The following is a 19,839-nucleotide window of genomic DNA, read 5'->3' on the forward strand; positions in this document are numbered from 1 at the left end:
GGTCTTCAACTTTTGAAGTGGAACCAAAGCAAATAGCTTGGACTGCACACAATGGATGAATCCAGCTCTGGGGCCATCAGTGAAGCTCGACTGAGGATCCGTCAGGTCAGGGCTTCCATATCTGCTAATGATGAATGGAATAATCAATGCTGGGAAACTCAATCAGGTTCTCATCCATCGCATGGCAGAGTCAGCAAGGTTTGATCTGACTAGTCCGGTGCTACAGTTGGTGTGACCTCCACAAGGCCTTGACCTCTTCATCATGGTGGCTGCTATGGATGACCTGCAGAGACCTGAGCGAGGCTGCCAATGTCTGCAGAAGGTTGATGTAAAGTTCTTCTAGATGCCAGAACCTTCTGCATGAGGAACCTAAGAGGATTACCCCAAATTTATAGGCAAACAAATAGTGACCCAGTTCAGTTGTGCGCCACTACGGCTCTTGTATAACACCAAGAGTAGGACCCGAAATGTCGGAAAATGAACATTTTGTTCCGTGGAAATCGAACGATTGGGGTACTGGACATTCTGAACATTTCTACCTTTTTATGGTGTACTCTGAAGAACAGGATTAACACAACTGCCTTGCAGGTGGCAATCAAAGACTTCATCGTATTCCAGTAAGATGTTGGAGAGCAGAAATCATCTTGGCGTTGGGATGGTGTATGGATCTACCAGTCGTCTGTCTCGAAGCCTTAAGAACCTTTTAGTTTCTATGTTTAGGTCTGAACAACAACAAAATGTTTTCAAACCGCAAAGAACCCCAAGAACTTGGCTGCAGGAACAAACCAAAAGGGTTCTTTATGGTCCTACATGAGTTCAGCATAAGTGTGGATCTTCTAGATTGAGAGTCTATCTCCGGTGTATGGTGACCTGCCTCAGCCGGCTTAGAACATACAAGAACAGAGGGGGGGGGATACCCTGGTAATGAAGTGGGTTAACTTGTCCATTGTCCTCTAATTCTTACTATATTTAGATGAACCCTAGATCTCCCTGTCCATCCTCTACGTCTCTAAAAAAAAAAAAGCTTGAGATGTGAAGTCCCAGGACGGGTTGGCCCCACCTTCCAGTGAGCAATGAGAGCCTGGGTTGTCAGACAGGTGGTATAACCAGGATGTCTCTTATCTCCACGCCTTTCCCCTCCCTGTAGTACAGGGCTGCACATCTCGCATGTCTCATTTTCACTGCTCCCTGCTCTCCACCTCCTTGTCTCCGAAGGGATCATGTTTCACATGCTGGGCAGCAGATAGTGCAGAGTCTAGCAGCAGACCAGCAGAGCTGTCTCTCAATAGCAGACCGAGTAATTGCAGTTGGTTTTTAATAGAAGCAATGTCTGCGAGGGGAATCATGGGAAATTTAGTCCTTTACATGATCCCATCCCAAGCAAAATTAAAACAGATCTAGAAATGATAATGAAAGAAAAAAACAACAGTTTCTACGCTAAGGTGACATCTGATGAGTATGCCGACACCTACAGCGACTTTCTGCGTCTTATATGAACTTGAAGCTGTCCATACACTGACGAGTTGTGATGTCTTGGCTCTTGTGTGGAGTCCCTGACGTGTCCTTGGCCACTGAACAAGCATTGGAGGGCCAATCTGTTTGGATTTTCGATAATGCCTAAATATGACCCCGTTATAAGCAGAAATAATGGGCCGTGTATGTCCTGCGGTACTTCTATAAAGAGTGGGGGGGGGGGGATTATCGTCCCATCTGCCGACACCTCCAGCAATGTGATTGAGGTGATATGAGGGTGGACTCTCTACTAGGGTGATACGACGGTGGACTATACACCTCTGGGTCCCCAGTGTTTATACTGCATGCAGCTCACACATTCACCTCAATTTTTATTTTATTTGTAGAAACTTATCGTATAAAACATTTACATTATGATTATTGGATATGTTATTTCATTTCTGTGTCCGGGACGCGCTTGTGAGTCTGTTTCTTTAGTTTCTTCCTAAAAATGATAGAAAATGAATAAGATGTCAGCTGGAGCACTGCACAGTCGGCGCTGTTCACTTATTATATATACATGGCATTAGATGGTGGGTTGACTCAGGGGTCAGACCCCGGGCGTCAGTCTAGAGAGTCCCCGTGGCTATGGGAGATCCCACATCGCAGACTGGAGAGGGCACAATCACGTGAAACCCCTTCACTACAAACTGAGTACATGGGAAATTAAGCAAGGAGGAGGCTTGACTGCTGGGTCATGGTCTGAACTGGAGAAGTTCTAGTTCACTTGTCAAATGCAGTTACTTTTAGAAAGGTCAGGAATGTTAAGGTTAGGGCAAGAGACTGGTCAGGTAGGAAGTGGTCAGGTGTATTAGAGTTAGGGCAGGAGACTCGACAGAGATGAGAGAGAGGACGTCAGACAGAGAGAGATAGTAACACAGAATACAGAGGAGAGTGGATGTCAGACAGAGAGTGAGAGATAGTAATACAGAGAGGAGAGAGGACGTCAGGCAGAGAGTGAGAGATAGTAACACAGAATACAGAGGAGAGTGGATGTCAGACAGAGTGAGAGATAGTAACGCACAGAATACAGAGAGGAGAGAGAGGACGTCCGAAAGAGAGTGAGAGATAGTAACACAGAATACAGAGAGGAGAGAGTGGACGTCAGACAGAGAGTGAGATAGTAACACAGAATACAGAGAGAGACAGGACGCCCGAGTGAGAGATAGTAACACACAGAATACAGAGGAGAGTGGATGTCAGACAGAGAGTGAGAGATAGTAATACAGAGAGGAGAGAGGACGTCAGGCAGAGAGATAGTAACACACAGAATACAGAGAGGACGTCCGACAGAGTGAGAGATGGTAACACAGAATACAGAGAGAGACAGGACGTCAGACAGAGTGAGAGTTAGTAATACACAGAGAGGAGAGAGGATGTCCGACTGAGTGAAAGATAGTACCGCACAGAATACAGTGAGGGGAGAGAAGACGTCGGACAGAGAGATAGGATAGTAACACAGAATACAGAGAGGAGAGAGGATGTCAGGCAGAGTGAGAGATAGTAGCACACAGAATATAATGAGGAGAGAGGGGACGTTAGACAGACGGTGAGAGATAGTGACACAGAATACAGAGAGGAGAGAGAGGTCGTCAGACAGAGGGTGAGAGATTGTAAACCAGAATACAGAGAGGAGAGAGAGGTCATCAGACAGAGGGTGAGAGATAGTGACACAGAATACAGAGAGGAGAGAGAGGTCGTCAGACAGAGGGTGAGAGATTGTAAACCAGAATACAGAAAGAGAGAGGACGTCAGACAGAGGGTGAGAGATAGTAATACACAGGAGAGAGGATGTCAAATAGAGAGTGAGAGATAGTAACACACAGATAGTGGATTAGTGTCAGTGTGTGTGTTTCATAGTAAGGAGAATTGAACAGATTGGATTTACAATAATTTGACAGAGATAGATAGGAGTCAGTCAGTGTCCGTTAGACCGGCAGCCATTGCTCCTCCTCCTCCTCCTCGCAGTCACCGTGCAGCGCGTATAAACAGGCTGTTACCTCCGGCCGGCCGCCCGTTTACCCACTGTCATATATGTTGCTGTCACTTTGACATTACTGATGCTGCTTTGGCGTTAAAGAGCTCGAGATGGGTTGGATAAATTCCTAGAAGCCCTCGGAGCGCCATCTACGACTTTTCCCGGCAATCGCAGTACGATCGATTCACAACAAATTTATTCGGACCGGATCGAATCGGACGGCCGGTTTGATAAGAAATTTTGGGAAATCCACTCGTCTGGTTCAGGAGGCAGAAGATCAGAACTTACCTTTGGACCAAGTACAGCCCAAGTGTGACGAGAAAAGCTGCTCCGAAGATGACTCCAAACACGATGCCGATGACTAGGCCTGCGGAGACAGAACGGCGGTAAATAGAGAGAGCGATGAACGCAGTGCTCGTTACTGGCGGTTTCATTGGGTTTCTTGGCCTTATTTACACAGTGCAGATTTGCTGCAAGTTTTTCATTTTTTAGTCCAAAACTAGAATGTGATTCAGGAGCGCCGACCGATGAGACCGTCCATTGTATATTTCGTTTCCATTCCTGGATTTGGCTTAGAAATACATGTAAATCTGCAGTGTGTGAACGAGGCCTGATGGCGTTTTATTGAGATTTGCGATGCCGTTTCGGCCGTGCGGTTATTACAGGTGAAGCACATTGAAGATCAATTGAAAAGCGCAACAAAACTGCAATAAAAACGCCCCCAGGTAACCACGCCCAATACAGATAATGCCCCTCCCCCAGGAGATGATGGGAGTGTCTGTACCTGCGTCTGTTCCTGAACCAGTCGGCTCCGAATCCACGGCCACATCAGAGGCGCCAGACTTCCCTGCAAACCCCAGAAGAAAATGTATAACGTCAGCAAGTGAAAAGTTCCCCCGCACCCCACACTCGCCCTACCTCACCCTAAACTCACCTCACTCCACACTCATCCTACCTCGCCCTCATCCCACACTAACACCCTAAACTCACCTCACTCCACACTCATCCTACCTCGCCCTCATCCCACACTAACACTCTATACTCGCCTCACTCCACACTCATCCTACCTCGCCCTCATCACACATTAACACCCTAAACTCCCCTCACTCCACGCTCAGCCTACCTCTCACTAACACTCTATACTCACCTCACTCCACACTCCCCCTACCTCACCCCACACTAACATCCCATACTCACCTCTCTTCACACTCATCCTACCTCGCCCGCACCCCACACTAACACCCTAAACTCACCTCACTCCACACTCGCCCTACCCCCACACTAACACTCTATACTCACCTCACTCCACACTCGCCCTACCTCACCCCACACTAACATCCCATATTCAAAAATTACAAATAGGGAAGAGAGGGGGAGGAAATCCTCCAGCTCACCATTAGTTGCGTCCGAGAACAGACAGCGCCCGGATTCCCGCACGGCCGGCGGCAAACAACAGGGAAAAAGTAGAGCCAAGATCCAGCGCTGAGTGTGAGTAAAAAGGAACTCCTGTTCCAATTTTATTGATATAACATGAACTATATAGAAATAGTTCTGTAGTATAGCAGAGTACGGCCTCATGCACACGACCGTAAAAACACCCGTTATTACGGGTCGTAATTACGACCCGAAATAAGGGGCCATAGACTTCTGTTGGCCACAGGTATCTTCCCGTTTTCTCACGGGAAGGTGCCCGTGCCGTTAAAAAGATAGAACATGTTCTATTTTTTTTATTTTACGGGCCGTGCTCCTATACTTTATAATGGCAGCACGGCTCGGAAAAACGGCCGGCTGCCCGTGCCCGGCCGTGCTCGTAATTACGAGCACGGTCGTGTGCATGAGGCTTACAAAGATGAGAGATGGGTGAAGGATCAGAATAAACCCCAATTCAACGGGGTTTATTCTGATCCTTCACCCATCTCTCATCGTTGTACTCTGCTATACTACAGAACTATCCCATACTCACCTCTCTTCACACTCATCCTACCTCACCCCACACTAACACCCTAAACTCACCTCTCTTCAAACTCATCCTACCCCGCTCTCACCCCACACTGACACCCAATACTAACTTCACTCCACACTCATCCTACTTCACCCTCACCCCATACTAACGCCCTATACAAACCTCTCTTCACACTCATCCTACCTCACCCCATATTAACACCCTATACTCGCCTCTCTTCACACTCATCCTACCTCGCCCTCACCCCACACTAACACCCTATACTCACCTCTCCCTATACTAACCTTACTCCATTGATGACCCTTCCCTCTCAAAAGGTCCTCAATGATGACCTTATTCCAAATTTATGACCCATTAGCTTTCATAGGTCCCCAGTAATTTCCTTATTCCATATTGATCCCTACCCCTCAATAAGTCCCAAGTGATGACCTTATTCCAAATTAATGACCCCTCCCCCTCTATAGGTCCTCAGTGATAGCATCACTCTACTTGGATTACCTCATCCCTCCATAGGTGCCCAGTGATGAACTCATTCCATATTGATGACCTTTCCCCTTGCATAGGTCTCCAGTGATGATCTAATTCCATGTTGATTCCTATTCATCCAGAGGTCCCCAGTGATGACCTCATTCCATGTTTCTGACCTTTCCCCCTTCGAAGGTCTCCAGTGATGACCTCATTCCATCTTGATGACCTTTCCCCCTTCAAAGGTCTCCAGTGATTACCTCATTCCATCTTGATGACCTTTCCCCCTTCAAAGGTCTCCAGTGATGACCTCATTCCGTGTTGATGACCTTTCCCCTTTCAAAGGTCTCCAGTGAATACATTCCATGTTGATTCCTCCCAATCCAGAGGTCCCCAGTGATTACCTCATTCCATGTTTCTGACCTTTCCCCCTTCGAAGGTCTCCAGTGATGACCTCATTCCATGTTGATTCCTCCCAATCCAGAGGACCCCAGTGATGACTTCATTCCATGTTGATGACCTTTCCCCCTTCAAAGGTCTCCAGTGATTACCTCATTCCATGTTGATGACCTTTCCCCCTTCAAAGGTCTCCAGTGATTACCTCATTCCGTGTTGATGACCTTTCCCCTTCAAAGGTCTTCAGTGATAACCTTATTCCATGTTGATGATTCCTCCCAATCCAGAGGTCCCCAGTGATGACCTGATTCCATGTTGATGATTCTTTCCCCTCTATAGGTCCCCAGTGATGTCCTCATTGCGTATTGATGACTCCTCTACTTCCATAGGTCCTCAGTGAAGACCTTTCCAATTCCTCCTCCAAAGGTCCCAAGTCATGACCTCATACTATGTTGATGACCCCTTCCCATTCATAGGTTCCAGTGATGACCTTATTTTTCTTCTGAAAGTTTCCTCAAAACATTCCCTAATTTCTCCTAACTTCTTCCATTTGCTGGGTGCAGCGCTCCTACATACCTGATGTGAGGTGTCCTGCTGACATATTTCCTGACTAACATCTAATAGACCCAACACAGACCTAAAATGACTCCCTTCTGAGGACTGAATACTTGGCGACATCAGGACGGGTCACAAACCTTTCCTGGGCACTACGCAGAGTTTTGTACATTCGTTCCTGTCCTCAAATCTGTTCCCGTTGCCCCGACAGCCACCATAGAAGAAGGAGTCACAGACCTTCCGCTCCTGGTCATAGTACCACATGAAGATAAGGGCCATACATGGACCCTGGTCCTGTGGGAGATCACACACGGCATCTACAGAGGAGAAGACCAGACAAGAAACAATGATTACTGCCAATAAGGGAGATGATCTACCAGACCCTAATCACCACGGGTCAACGCTGGGGCAGGAATCTCACCGGTGAAGGGTCCGTCCTGTGTGATAATGGACGTGGCAGGAATGAACCACAGCGCCTTCCTTACCTTGTGGTGCTGCCAAGAAATACCAATGTCCAACACTGGTCAAGACTGGCAAACCCAGGACCGTACAAGCGTGCCAATGAGGGCAATAGATCAGGCCAAGCCCTAATTACCCATACCCACTGACCACAATGTCATTATATTATATATCAGTGATGTCAGTAACATGGGGCGGGGCTGTGACAACCTCTCACACATGATATACAGGCTGGTTGTCAGTAGTAATAGATGAATAGCTGTCACTGTATATAAGATGTGTGGATCTCATGTCTGATCACAATGTAATTATATTATTTATCAGTGATGTCAGCAACAGGGGGCGGGGCTGTGACAACCTCTCACACATGATATACATGATATACAGGCTGGTTGTCAGTAGTAATAGATGAATAGCTGTTACTGTATATAAGATGTGTGGATCTCATGTCTGATCACAGTGTAATTATATTATATATCAGTGATGTCAGTAACAGAGGGTGGGGCTGTGACAACCTCTCACACATGATATACAGGCTGGTTGTCAGTAGTAATAGATGAATAGCTGTTACTGTATATAAGATGTGTAGATCTCATGTCTGATCACAGTGTAATTATATTATATATCAGTGATGTCAGTAACAGGGGGCGGAGCTGTGACAACCTCTCACACATGATATACAGGCTGGTTGTGAGTAGTAATAGATGAATAGCTGTTACTGTATATAAGATGTGTGGATCTCATGTCTGATCACATGTCATTATATTATATATCACTGATGTCCGTAATGGGGCAGGGCTGTGACAACCTCTCACAGGGGGCTACTTATGGGGAGTGTACACCTTTCTTTCTGGGTGTGGCCTCACCTCCAGGGGGGTACAGGTTGCTGTATTTCTGAGAGCAGTTTTGCAGGCAATCTATTTCAGTTTTGAAGATGTTGATGCCACTTGTTGGGTGTTTCTGTCGGATGATTTGGCAAAAATCCTGAGACTTATCATATGTCCATCTCACTTCTGTCCCACTGGGATCCTCCACCACCGCACCTTCACATTGACTCTCTGCAGAAATGGAAAGAATAAAACATAACCGTGGAGTAGAGCAGAGGTGATCACATAGAGGCGATCACATAGAGGAGATCACATAGAGGAGGATACATAGAGATCACGTAGAGGATACAAAGCGGAGGTCACATAGAGGAGGTCACACGGAGGAGGACACACAGAGGAGGACACACAGAGGAGGACACACAGAGGAGGACACAGAGGAGGACACACAGAGGAGGACACACAGAGGAGGACACACAGAGGAGGACACACAGAGGAGGACACACAGAGGAGGACACAGAGGAGGACACACAGAGGAGGACACATAGGGGAGATCACGTAGAGGAGAATACAAAGAGGAGGCCACATAGAGGAGGATACATAGTGGAGATCACGTAGAGGAGGATACATAGAGGAGGACACAAAGAGGAGGATATAAAGAGGAGAATACATAGAGGAGGTTACATTCAGGAGGATACATAGTGCAGGATACATAGTGGAGGTCACATGGAGGCTACGTAGAGGAGGCTACGTAGAGGAGGCTACATAGAGGAGGATACATTGAGATCACGTAGAGGAGGCTACATAGAGGAGGCTACATAGAGCAGGCTACATAGAGGAGGCTACATAGAGGAGGCTACATAGAGGAGGCTACATAGAGGAGGCTACATAGAGGAGGCTACATAGAGGAGATCACGTAGAGGAAGATACATAGAGGAGGATAGAAAGAGGAGGCTACATAGAGGAGGCTACATAGAGGAGGCTACATAGAGGAGGCTACATTAGAGGAGGCTACATGGAGGAGGTCACATAGAAGAGGCGTATACGTAGAGGCGGTCACGTAGAGGAGGTCACGTAGAGGAGGTCACGTAGAGGAGGCCACGTAGAGGAGGTCACGTAGAGGAGGATACGTAGAGGTCGTCACATACAGGAGGATACATAGGGGAGGTCACATGGAGGAGGATACGTGGAGCAGGATACGTGGAGCAGGATACGTGGAGGAGGATACGTGGAGGAGGATACGTGGAGCAGGATCCATGGAGGAGGATACATGGAGGAGGATACATGGAGGAGGATACATAGTGGAGATCACAAAGAGGCGGTCACGTAGAGGCGGTCACGTAGAGGAGGATACATAGAGGAGGCTACATAGAGGAGGATACAAAGAGGAGGATACATTGAGGAGATCACGTAGAGGAGGATACATAGAGGAGGATACATAGAGGAGGCTACAAAGAGGAGGATACATGGAGGAGGATACATGGAGGAGGATACATGGAGGAGGATACATGGAGGAGGATACATGGAGGAGGATACATGGAGGAGGATACATGGAGGAGAATACATAGAGAAAGTCACATAGCGGAGGTCACATAGCGGAGGTCACATAGAGGAGGTCACAGAGGAGGCTACATAGAGGCGTATACATAGAGGCGGTCACGTAGAGGAGGTCACGTAGAGGAGGTCACGTAGAGGAGGTCACGTAGAGGAGGATACGTAGAGGTCGCCACATACAGGAGGATACGTAGAGGTCGCCACATACAGGAGGATACATAGGGGAGGTCACATGGAGGAGGATACGTGGAGGAGGATACATGGAGGAGGATACATAGTGGAGATCACAAAGAGGCGGTCACGTAGAGGAGGTCACGTAGAGGAGGATACAGAGTGGAAATCACGTAGAGTCGGTCACGTAGAGGAGGATACATAGAGGAGGATACATAGTGGAGATCACGTAGAGTCGGTCACGTAGAGGATACATAAAGGAAGTCACATAGAGAAGGATACATAGAGGAGGATATATAGTGGAGAATACATAGAGAAGGTTACATTGAGGAGGATACGTAGAGGAGGTCACATAGAGGAGGACACGTAGAGCAGGACACGTAGGGGTGGTCACATAGAGGAGGAAACATAGAAGAGGTCACATAGAGGAGGATATATAGAGGACACATAGAGGAGGACACCTAGAGGAAGGTATATAGAGGAGTTCACATAGAGGAGTTCCTATTATGTCACATACATGTGGCCTCATAATGGGGGTCTCATAGAAGTGGTCAATTAGAGGTCACATAATGGAAGTGTCATAGAGGTGGTCACTTAGTGGAGGTCACGTAATGGAAGTGTCATAGAGGTCGTGTCACTTAGAGGTAGTTACATAATGGAGGTCTCATAAAGGTGATCACATAATGGAGGTCCCTTAGAGATGGTCACTTAAAGGAGGTCACATAATGGAGGAAGTCTCAGAGGTGGTCACATAAAGGGGGTCACATAATGGAGGAAGTCTCATAGAGGGGGTCACTTATAGGTGGTCACATAATGGACGAGGTGTCATGGAGGTAGTCACCTCTATGTAGGGTTATGTTGTTGTTTTCTGCAGAGGGATGGCCTAGAAACTAAAAGGATACCACGAGCCCCTGCTTCATCTAGGTGATGGGCTCAGCAGTGGACCTCTGCCTGGAACTGTCTCCCCCCACTGACAGTCTTCACCACTGGCCCCGTACATCTGCTGCCCCTCTTACAATGGGTGGACCTCTTGTCTACAGTATTATGTGTTATTCTTCTGGAAAGCCGTTCACGTCTCTGCCTCTCATGCCGTTGATCGCTGTGATTACTGAGCTTTAGCCCACTGTAGGTTCTCTACAGTAAGAGCAGTCCACCTCAGGATACCCAAAAAGATGGATGCTCATGACTGAGAGCAGCTTAGGGATTACAGGTTATGAACTCCTCCGAAACTTCTTACCATCTCACACTTAAAAGATAAATCCAGAGAAAACTCTTCCCCGTGTACAGTCTTCTGCCCCATGTCGTCATTGTTACTGTCTGTAGGTTTCTTACAATTTATAGTCAAAGTATGTTCAGGTGTTTCAGCCACACTCAAAAGTTGCATAAAATCAAGCACACAGCCATACCACAAGGCGGTATAAACGTAGAGATCTGCAGTCCTCTAAAGGCCCAGACACATGAGGATGCCAAATCGAGATCCAAGAAAATAGTCCAACAAGGTCTAGTTGAGGGTCATAATCTCAGGTTCAGGCACCGGTCAGGGTCACGGGCAGAGGTTCAGAAACAGAGTTCCAAACCGAGGTCTGGTACATAAATGGACAATCCCAGGTATGAGAATAAGAGTGGTGGAGTCAGGATGGGACCTAATACTCTGGAACGGCTGTAAGATGAGGCCGGGACGAGGAGAGTCTGCCGAGAAGCTTGTTTCTCCAGGGTGCATTGTCTGAAATGATATCAACCTTGTTACATAAGGAAGTGAGGTCATCCAATGACGAGGGTTCTTCTCTGGAAGCAAGATCGTCGTTAATTTTGTCCAAGACACCTTGCCAAAAAATTTGCTACAAGGGCTTCATCAATCCATTGTAATTCTGAAGGGAAAGTAAAGAACTTGGACGGCGTCTTGTCCGATGGTCAAAGAGTCTTTGTCGAAGGTGAAGCAATGTGACGGCTGAAGAAGACCCCTTGCCCGCCTCATCTCTATAAGGGCTGTACAGTATGCAGAAGAGGGTGGCTCGGTTCCCATAGAGGACATACCCAGATGATGGTGAAGGCCACCTTAGCTTTCGCAGAGGCAAAATTCCCAAACTGAAGTTCAAAGTAAATCGAAAACTTATTGAGGAATCCCCCGCAGGATCTCCATCAAAATTCGGTGGGTTCGGTATATGGAGCTGGGAGTGGCTATAGCAAAAGCAGGAACTGTGGGGTACTGGCCCACCATAGTAGGTTGCCAAATATCAAGACGAGCTGAGAACGTTTGTGGACACTAAGCTGTTCTTGATTAGTTTCTTGTTCCCGGACACCCCCGATGAGATGCGGCAAGTGTTTCGGTGTCGGGTCTCCAGCGGAATGTATTTTCAGGTCAAGGTATACAGTCATGAACCAGGCATGATATAGTGGACTCTTTTGTGTCAATTTATGGTTAGCGCTGGCAGAATTGAGGAGTGAAGGATAACAGGCCACCGGTCTTCACCAGGAACCTCCGCAGCTGCCGGAACTGTAATTAGGTTGCGGTACTCTAAGGCTGGGTACCCACGGGACGGATACTCTACGTAAAATCCACACAACATATCCGACCTTCTACCCGCAGTACATTCCGTCCGAAAACTGCAATGTGATGCGATTTTTTCGGACGGAATTTCTGCTGCGGATAGCAGCGATTTAAAAAATACTTCATGCTTACGTAGGCCGTTTTTATGGCGACGCATTCCTCCTGTGCAGTCTGGTCCGGCCTCCCTGGATGACGTTACATCCCATGTGACTACTGCAGAGGCGGTCACATGGGATGTAACGTCATCCCAGCATGTCGGCCCTCTGATCTCATCCAGGCCGGCGTCCTGGAATGGCGTATCATCCCATGTGACCACCATTGTAGCCTGTGATTGGCAGCAGCGGTCACATGGGATGGAACGTCATCCTGGGAGGCCGGCCCTCTGACATCATCCAGGCCGGCGTCCTGGAATGACGTGTCATCCCATGTGACCACCGTTGTAGCCTGTGATTGGCAGCAGCGGTCACATGGGATGGAACATCATCCTGGGAGGCTGCGTAATCGCTGCAAATACGCCACAAAAGTCGCAACACTTAGCTTTCTGTTACGGGTTTTGCATCACCATTGAATTCAATGGGGAAAACCCGCAACGGAAAATCAACAAAAGTGCAGCATAACTTGACATGGAATTTAAATTCCGCATCGCAGGTCAATTTATTAACGCTTACGCTGCAGTTTTTTTCCGCAGCGTGGGCTGCTACTGTAAATGCTGCAGAATTTCCACACAGAATTCCATTGCGGATATTCCGCAGCATTTATGCTACGTGGGAACCCGGCCTAATTACCTATATCACATATGAGAACGCAGTGGCGGATCGAGATCCAAGCTCATTAAAGTTTAGACGAGGCCTAGGTCAGGATAGTCAGCCCAGAAGATGGGACAGCCGGACACGGTAAGTAGGCGCTTGGTGCCATTTTGTTACAAGGTCGTACTAAAAAGTGACTTTACACATGATACCCCCACAAGTCAGTTCATGAAATTTCTGCTGTGCTACATCAGCCCCAGTCATCTGTAAGTGCTATTATTATCATCTGCAGGATCAGCCCAAATCACATGTATTACCTGCTAGATCTGCCCAGTCATCTGTAAGTGTTACTATTATCTACCAGATCTGCTCCGGGCACCTGTAAGTGCTATTATTATCTACTAGATCTGCCCCGGTCACATGTAAGTGCTATTATTATCTACTAGATCTGCCCCGGTCACCTGAAAGTGCTATTATTATCTGCTAGATCTTCCCTGATCATCTGTAAGTATTAGTATTATCTACCAGATCTGCTCCAGTCACCTGTAAGTGCTATTATTATCTACTAGATCTGCCCTGTCACCTGTAAGTGTTACTATTATCTACCAGATCTGCCCCAGTCACCTGTAAGGGTTGTTATTATTATCTGCCAGATCAGCCCCAATTACCTGCATTATCTGCAAGAAAAGCCCCGGTCACATGTAAGTGCTATTATTATCTACTGGATCGGCCCCGGTCACATGTAAGTGCTATTATTATCTACTAGATCTTCCCCGGTCACCTGTAAGTGCTATTATTATCTGCTAGATCTGTCCCAGTCACCTGTAAGTTTTATTATTATCTGCTAGATCTGCACCGGTCACCTGTAAGTGTTATTATTATCTGCTAGATCTGCCCGGTCACCTGTAAGTGCTATTATTATCTACTAGATCTGCCCCGGTCACCTGTAAGTTTTATTATTATCTACTAGATCTGCCCTCCTGTCACCTGTTAGGGTATGTGCACACTACCTATTTTCAGATGTAATGGAGGCGTTTTACGCCTCGAATTACGCCTGAAAAGACGGCTCCAATACGTCTGCAAACATCTGCCCAGTGCTTGCAATGGGTTTTACGATGTTCTGTGCAGACGAGGTGTAATTTTACGCGTCGCTGTAAAAAAACGGCGCATAAAATTACGCCCGCGTCAAAGAAGTGCAGGACACTTCTTGGGACATATTTTGAGCCGTTTATCATTGACTCCAATGAGGAACAGCTCCAATTACGTCCGTAAAAACGCAGTGAAAAATGCGAGTACATGCAAAAACTTCTGAAATTCAGGAGCTGTTTTCTCCTGAAAACAGCTCCGTAATTTCAGACTTATTTTACGCTGCCGTGTGAACATACCCTAAAGAGTTTCTATTATCTACTAGATTTTCCCCAGTCACCTGTAAGTGCTATTATTATCTGCTAGATCTGCCCCGGTCACCTGTAAGTATTATTATCTTCCCTGGTCACCGGTAAGGGTATGTTCACATGGCATAGCCAATTACGTCTGAAATTACGCCAAAATTACGTCCGTAAATAGGACGTGTTAACATACCCTTATTATGATCTGCTAGATCTGCCCGTCACCTGTAAGTGTTATCCTCTAGATCTGCCCTGGTCACCTGTGTTATTATTATCTGCAAGGACTGCCTTGGTCACCTGTAAGTGTTGTTATTATCTGCTAGATCGGCCCTGTCATATGTAAGTGTTTTTCTTATCTACCAGATCTGCCCCGGTCACCTGTAAGTTTTAATATTATCTTCTGTATCTGCCCGATCACCTCCAAGTGTTATAATTATCTGCTAGATTGCCCCAGTCACTCGTAAGTGTTATTATTACCTGCTATATCGTCCCCGGTCACCAGTAAGTGCTATTATTATCTGCTAGATCTGTCTCTGTCACCTGTAACTTTTATCATTATCTGGTAGATCTGCACCGTCACCTGTAAGAGTTATTACTATCTGCTAGTTCTGCCCAGTCACCTGTAAGTGTTATTATTACCTGCTAGATCTGCTCCAGTCACCAGTAAGTGTTATTATTATATGCTAGATCTGTCCCAGTCACCTGCAAGGTTTATTATTATCTGGTAGATCTGCACTGTCATCTGTACATGTTATTATTATATGATAGTACATCTCCGGTCACCTGTAAGTGTTATTATTATCTACTTTAACTGTCCTGGTCACCTGTAAGTCTTATTATTATCTGCTAGATCTGCTCCGGTCACTTGTAAGTGCTATTATTATCTACTAAATCTGCCCTCTCACCTGTAAGTGTTACTATTATCTACCAGATTTGCAACAGTCACCTGTAAGTGCAATTATTATCTACTAGATCTGCCCCGGTCACCTGTAAGTTTTATTATTATCTACTACATCTGCCCCGGTCACCTGTAAGTGTAAGGGTATGTTCACATGGCAACGCCAATTACGTCTGAAATTACGGTGCTGTTTTGAGGCGAAAACAGCTCCTAAATTTCAGACGTTTTGACAAGTGCACGTGTTTTTCGTGGCGTCCATTACAGACGTAATTGACTCCATTGAAAAACAGCTCCAATGAAAAACGTCTCCAATTACATCCCAAGAAGTGACATGCACTTCTTTGAGGCGGCCGTCTTTTTACGCGCCGTCTTTTGACAGCGGCGCGGAAAAAAAAAGCCAGTCTGCACAGAACACCATAAGACCCATTGAATTCAATGGGCAGATGTTTGCCGACGGTTTGGAGCCGTTTTTCGGGCGTAATTCGAGGCGTAAAACGCCAAAATTACGTCCGTAAATAGGACGTGTTAACATACCCTTATTATGATCTGCTAGATCTGCTCGTCACCTGTAAGTGTTATCCTCTAGATCTGCCCTGGTCACCTGTGTTATTATTATCTGCAAGGACTGCCTTGGTCACCTGTAAGTGTTGTTATTATCTGCTAGATCGGCCCTGTCATATGTAAGTGTTCTTCTTATCTACCAGATCTGCCCCGGTCACCTGTAAGTGTTAATATTATCTTCTGTATCTGCACCGATCACCTCCAAGTGTTATAATTATCTGCTAGAATGCCCCAGTCACCCGTAAGTGTTATTATTACCTGCTATATCGTCCCCGGTCACCTGTGACTTTTATCACTATCTGGTAGATCTGCACCGTCACCTGTAAGTGTTATTATTACCTGCTAGATCTGCTCCAGTCACCAGTAAGTGTTATTATTATATGCTAGAGCTGTCCCGGTCACCTGTAAGTTTTATTAGTATCTACTAGATCTGCCCTAGTCACCTGTAAGTTTTATTATTATCTACTAGATCCTCTCCGGTCACCTGTAAGTATTATTATTATTTACTAGATCTGCCCCGATCACTTGTAAGTTTTATTATTATGTACTTTGTAATAACTATCCGATCCACTGTTGTATCACTCACTACACAGATCCATACCGCCTTTGGAAGTGACATCAGCACCAGAACTATGCGTCCGGAGCTTCATAAAATGGGTTTCCTTGGTCGCTGAACACAAGCCCAAGATCAGCATACCCAATGCCAAGCGGCAGCAGGAGTGGTGTAAAGCACGTCGTCAGTGGACTCTGGAGCAGCATGTTCTCTAGAGGGATGGATCACGGCTCACTTCTGTCAGTTTGATAGAGGAAACTGAGTTCGGCAGATGCCAAGAGAATGCTACCTACCGGAATGCGTTGTGAATGCTGTAGCATGTGGTGGGGGAGGGGTAATGGTCTGGGGCTGTTTTCCAGGGTACAACTCCCTATTTCAAATGAAGGGTTAATACTACAGCATACAAAGACATCTGTGGTAACAGTTTTGAGTTTGGTCCTGTTCCAGGATGGCGGTGGCCCTATGCACACAGCGAGCTTCATGAAGACATGGGGTGAGGCATTTGGTGTGGAGGAGCCCAGACATCAGCCCCATACAACCCCTTTAGGATGAATTGGAATGCGAGACCTTCTCCCCCAACATTAGTTTCTGACTTTACAAATTCCCACGGACGAGCCAAAAATTGTGGAAAGTCTTCCCAGAAGATCGGGGGTTGTTATAGCTGCAAAAGGGCCCAACTCCATATTCACACTCATGGTTATGGAGTAGGGTGTCCAACAAGCTCATATAGTTGTTGTATAGGTATAGGTGTCATGTGACCACTCAGCCCCACCCATGGTGGGTAAGAAGTATAATTTGGCATCTTGAATCCTTTGTCTAATATTGGGAGGGGTCATGATTATGTGATAGCCGGAGGTTATCTTTAATGCTTGGAATTTATTGACAAGTCCTAAGTCCACAGTAACAATGAGTCTCCTTCCGGTCGAGTCCCAGATACTGGTTGAGTCATAGACGATACCAGTCACATAAAATGCAATCTGATCACCAATCATCACAACGAAAACTAGGGACGGGAAGAATCCTCTAATATGACACATCAAGAGCGGATCCGGGATCCTCCCGATTACTGAGCACGACCTCCTGGACATGACTACGGTCAATACCCAGAGTTTCTCTCCCGCCATGTGATCACTAGGCCTGAAGACCCCCTATCACTAGTTCTCCTCTGCATCTCCAAGTTCTATAGAGTGCCAACCTGGAGACAGAGGTATGAGAAAGGCCGCTGCCCAAATACCTCCACAGGTATGCTCAAATATGGTCAGCAGTGGCCCTCACATCATGGGCCCAATAGGACAGATGTTAGGGAGCAGGAGAAGCGGGAAAATGATGGAGTCGTCTTACCTTGTGCTCTTGTAACTCCGGCCAGAAGCAGACTCAGAAATATCCACAAGGAGCTCATTCTCCTCAAAGCAAATCAGTCACCCACCAGGGATGGTAATGGGGTCTACAACGGCCCAAGCACAGCTCGCAGCAAGAGCAGACAGTGTAAGAGGCAGGAAGACTCCGTCCTGCTGGTCTCTGGGAGCAGAATGATCTTTGGATCTTGTGTGTGGAGCAGATAATGTGTCCTTCCTGATAATGAGGCAGAAACCAACAGGGGAAGATTTATGAGGCCAATTCCAGGCACATTGATAACACAGACAGAGATGAGAACTGATCCCTGACTGTGACATCACCTGCCGGCACAGAGAAGAGATCAATACAAGAACTGACGCCGGAACCGTGGAGCCGCCATCATCTACTGGGCGGGGAGAAGATTCATATGTGTGACCAACAGAAAAATATATCATATAATGTTATTATATATTGTGTTATGTATTATGTTATATGGTTATGTTACACTATATTATGTATGTTATTATATATTGTATCATGTTACATTGTTATATTACACTATATTATTTATATTATTATCTATTGTATCATGTTACTGTAATGACAGGGGGGTAGGGAAACAGACAGTGAGCCCTAATCTACCCACCACTTGTTCCCTGCCTACTTGCAACGACCCGCCCTAGGCGACGGGGTACAACTGGGCAACGGTCCCTACGCTCAGTAGGTGCACAACAGACAAGGGGACACAAGCAAAGGGAAATGGGGCAGTTGCCCACGGCAACACCGTGAGCAACAAGAGAGGTGAACGAGCCGAATGTATGAGGTACCAAACGCAGAGCAGGAGAGTAGTCAGTAAGCCGGGGTCAGTATGAAGCAAGGTCAAATAGCTAGGAGCTGCAGCAAGGCCAGGAAACCACACGAGAAGAATCACAAGTAAAGGAGGAACAGGAAAGGCAGGTATAAATAGACAGAGGGCGGGAGCTAGCTCCGTCTGGCCAGGCTGCGATAGGTTCTCCCACTCCTAAGCCTGCCTTCCTGAGTGGTGGAAGATGGAGTCAGTCTCGGAGACATAGAACCAGGTGCAGACTGATTAACCATGGGCGTATACACAGAAGCTGTGCCTGGCAGATCCTTTACAGTACCCCCCCCCCTTTTATGAGGGGCCACCGGACCCTTTCTAAGTGGACCTGGTTTATTGGGGAAACGAAGGTGGAACTTCCTGACCAATACCCCAGCGTGAACATCCCAGGCGGGTACCCAAGTCCTCTCCTCAGGCCCGTATCCTCTCCAATGGACCAGGTACTGGAGGGAGCCTTGGACCATCTTGCTGTCCACAATCTTGGCCACCTCGAATTCCACCCCCTCAGGGGTAAGAACGGGAACAGGAGGTTTCCTCGAGGGAGTCCAGGACGGGGAGCAGCGTTTAAGGAGGGAGGCATGAAACACGTCGTGTATACGAAAAGATGGGGGCAACTCCAGTCGGAAGGAGACAGGATTGAGGACTTCAATGACCTTATACGGCCCTATAAACCGGGGAGCAAACTTCTTGGACGGGACTTTAAGGCGCAAGTTCTTAGACGATAACCACACCAGATCCCCGACCATAAACAAGGGGTTAGCAGAACGTCTTCTATCAGCCTGAGTTTTTTGTATACTCTGGGACGCCTCTAGGTTCTTCTGAACCTGGGCCCAGACTGTGCACAGTTCCCGATGAACGACCTCTACCTCGGGATTGTTGGAACTACCAGGTGAAATGGAGGAGAACCGTGGATTAAACCCAAAATTACAGAAAAAGGGGGAGACCCCTGACGAGTTACTGACCCGGTTATTAAGGGAAAATTCGGCGAGGGGAATGAATGAGACCCAATCATATTGACAGTCAGAGATAAAACACCTTAAATATTGTTCTAGAGACTGATTAGTCCTCTCAGTT

General features: G+C 46.9%; 2 protein-coding genes across 2 annotated transcripts in view; one reads left to right on the forward strand and one right to left on the reverse strand.

Moving 5' to 3' along the window:
* The window catches only part of LOC142710797 (myosin-IIIb-like), a 112,848-nt gene extending 111,352 nt beyond the window's left edge, over positions 1–1,496 (forward strand). Inside the window, exons 25-26 of the mRNA XM_075848573.1 lie at positions 562–617; positions 1,322–1,496. Of these exons, the coding sequence (XP_075704688.1) occupies positions 562–617; positions 1,322–1,496 (231 nt within the window). The remainder of the gene's footprint in view (positions 1–561; positions 618–1,321) is intronic.
* Positions 1,497–1,831: 335 nt separating this feature from the next.
* Positions 1,832–18,218, reverse strand: LOC142748019 (inter-alpha-trypsin inhibitor-like). Its single transcript, XM_075855139.1, has 6 exons — positions 17,913–18,218; positions 8,195–8,386; positions 7,010–7,186; positions 4,275–4,337; positions 3,779–3,857; positions 1,832–1,957 (listed from the first exon to the last, which is right to left on the reverse strand). Exons 1-6 carry the CDS (start codon positions 17,968–17,970, stop codon positions 1,903–1,905), a joined length of 624 nt encoding a protein of 207 aa, XP_075711254.1. The 5' UTR covers positions 17,971–18,218; the 3' UTR covers positions 1,832–1,902.
* Between the last annotated feature and the right edge of the window lie 1,621 nt (positions 18,219–19,839).

The sequence above is a fragment of the Rhinoderma darwinii genome, chromosome 1, assembly GCF_050947455.1.
Source record: "Rhinoderma darwinii isolate aRhiDar2 chromosome 1, aRhiDar2.hap1, whole genome shotgun sequence".
NCBI classification, from domain to species: domain Eukaryota; kingdom Metazoa; phylum Chordata; class Amphibia; order Anura; family Rhinodermatidae; genus Rhinoderma; species Rhinoderma darwinii.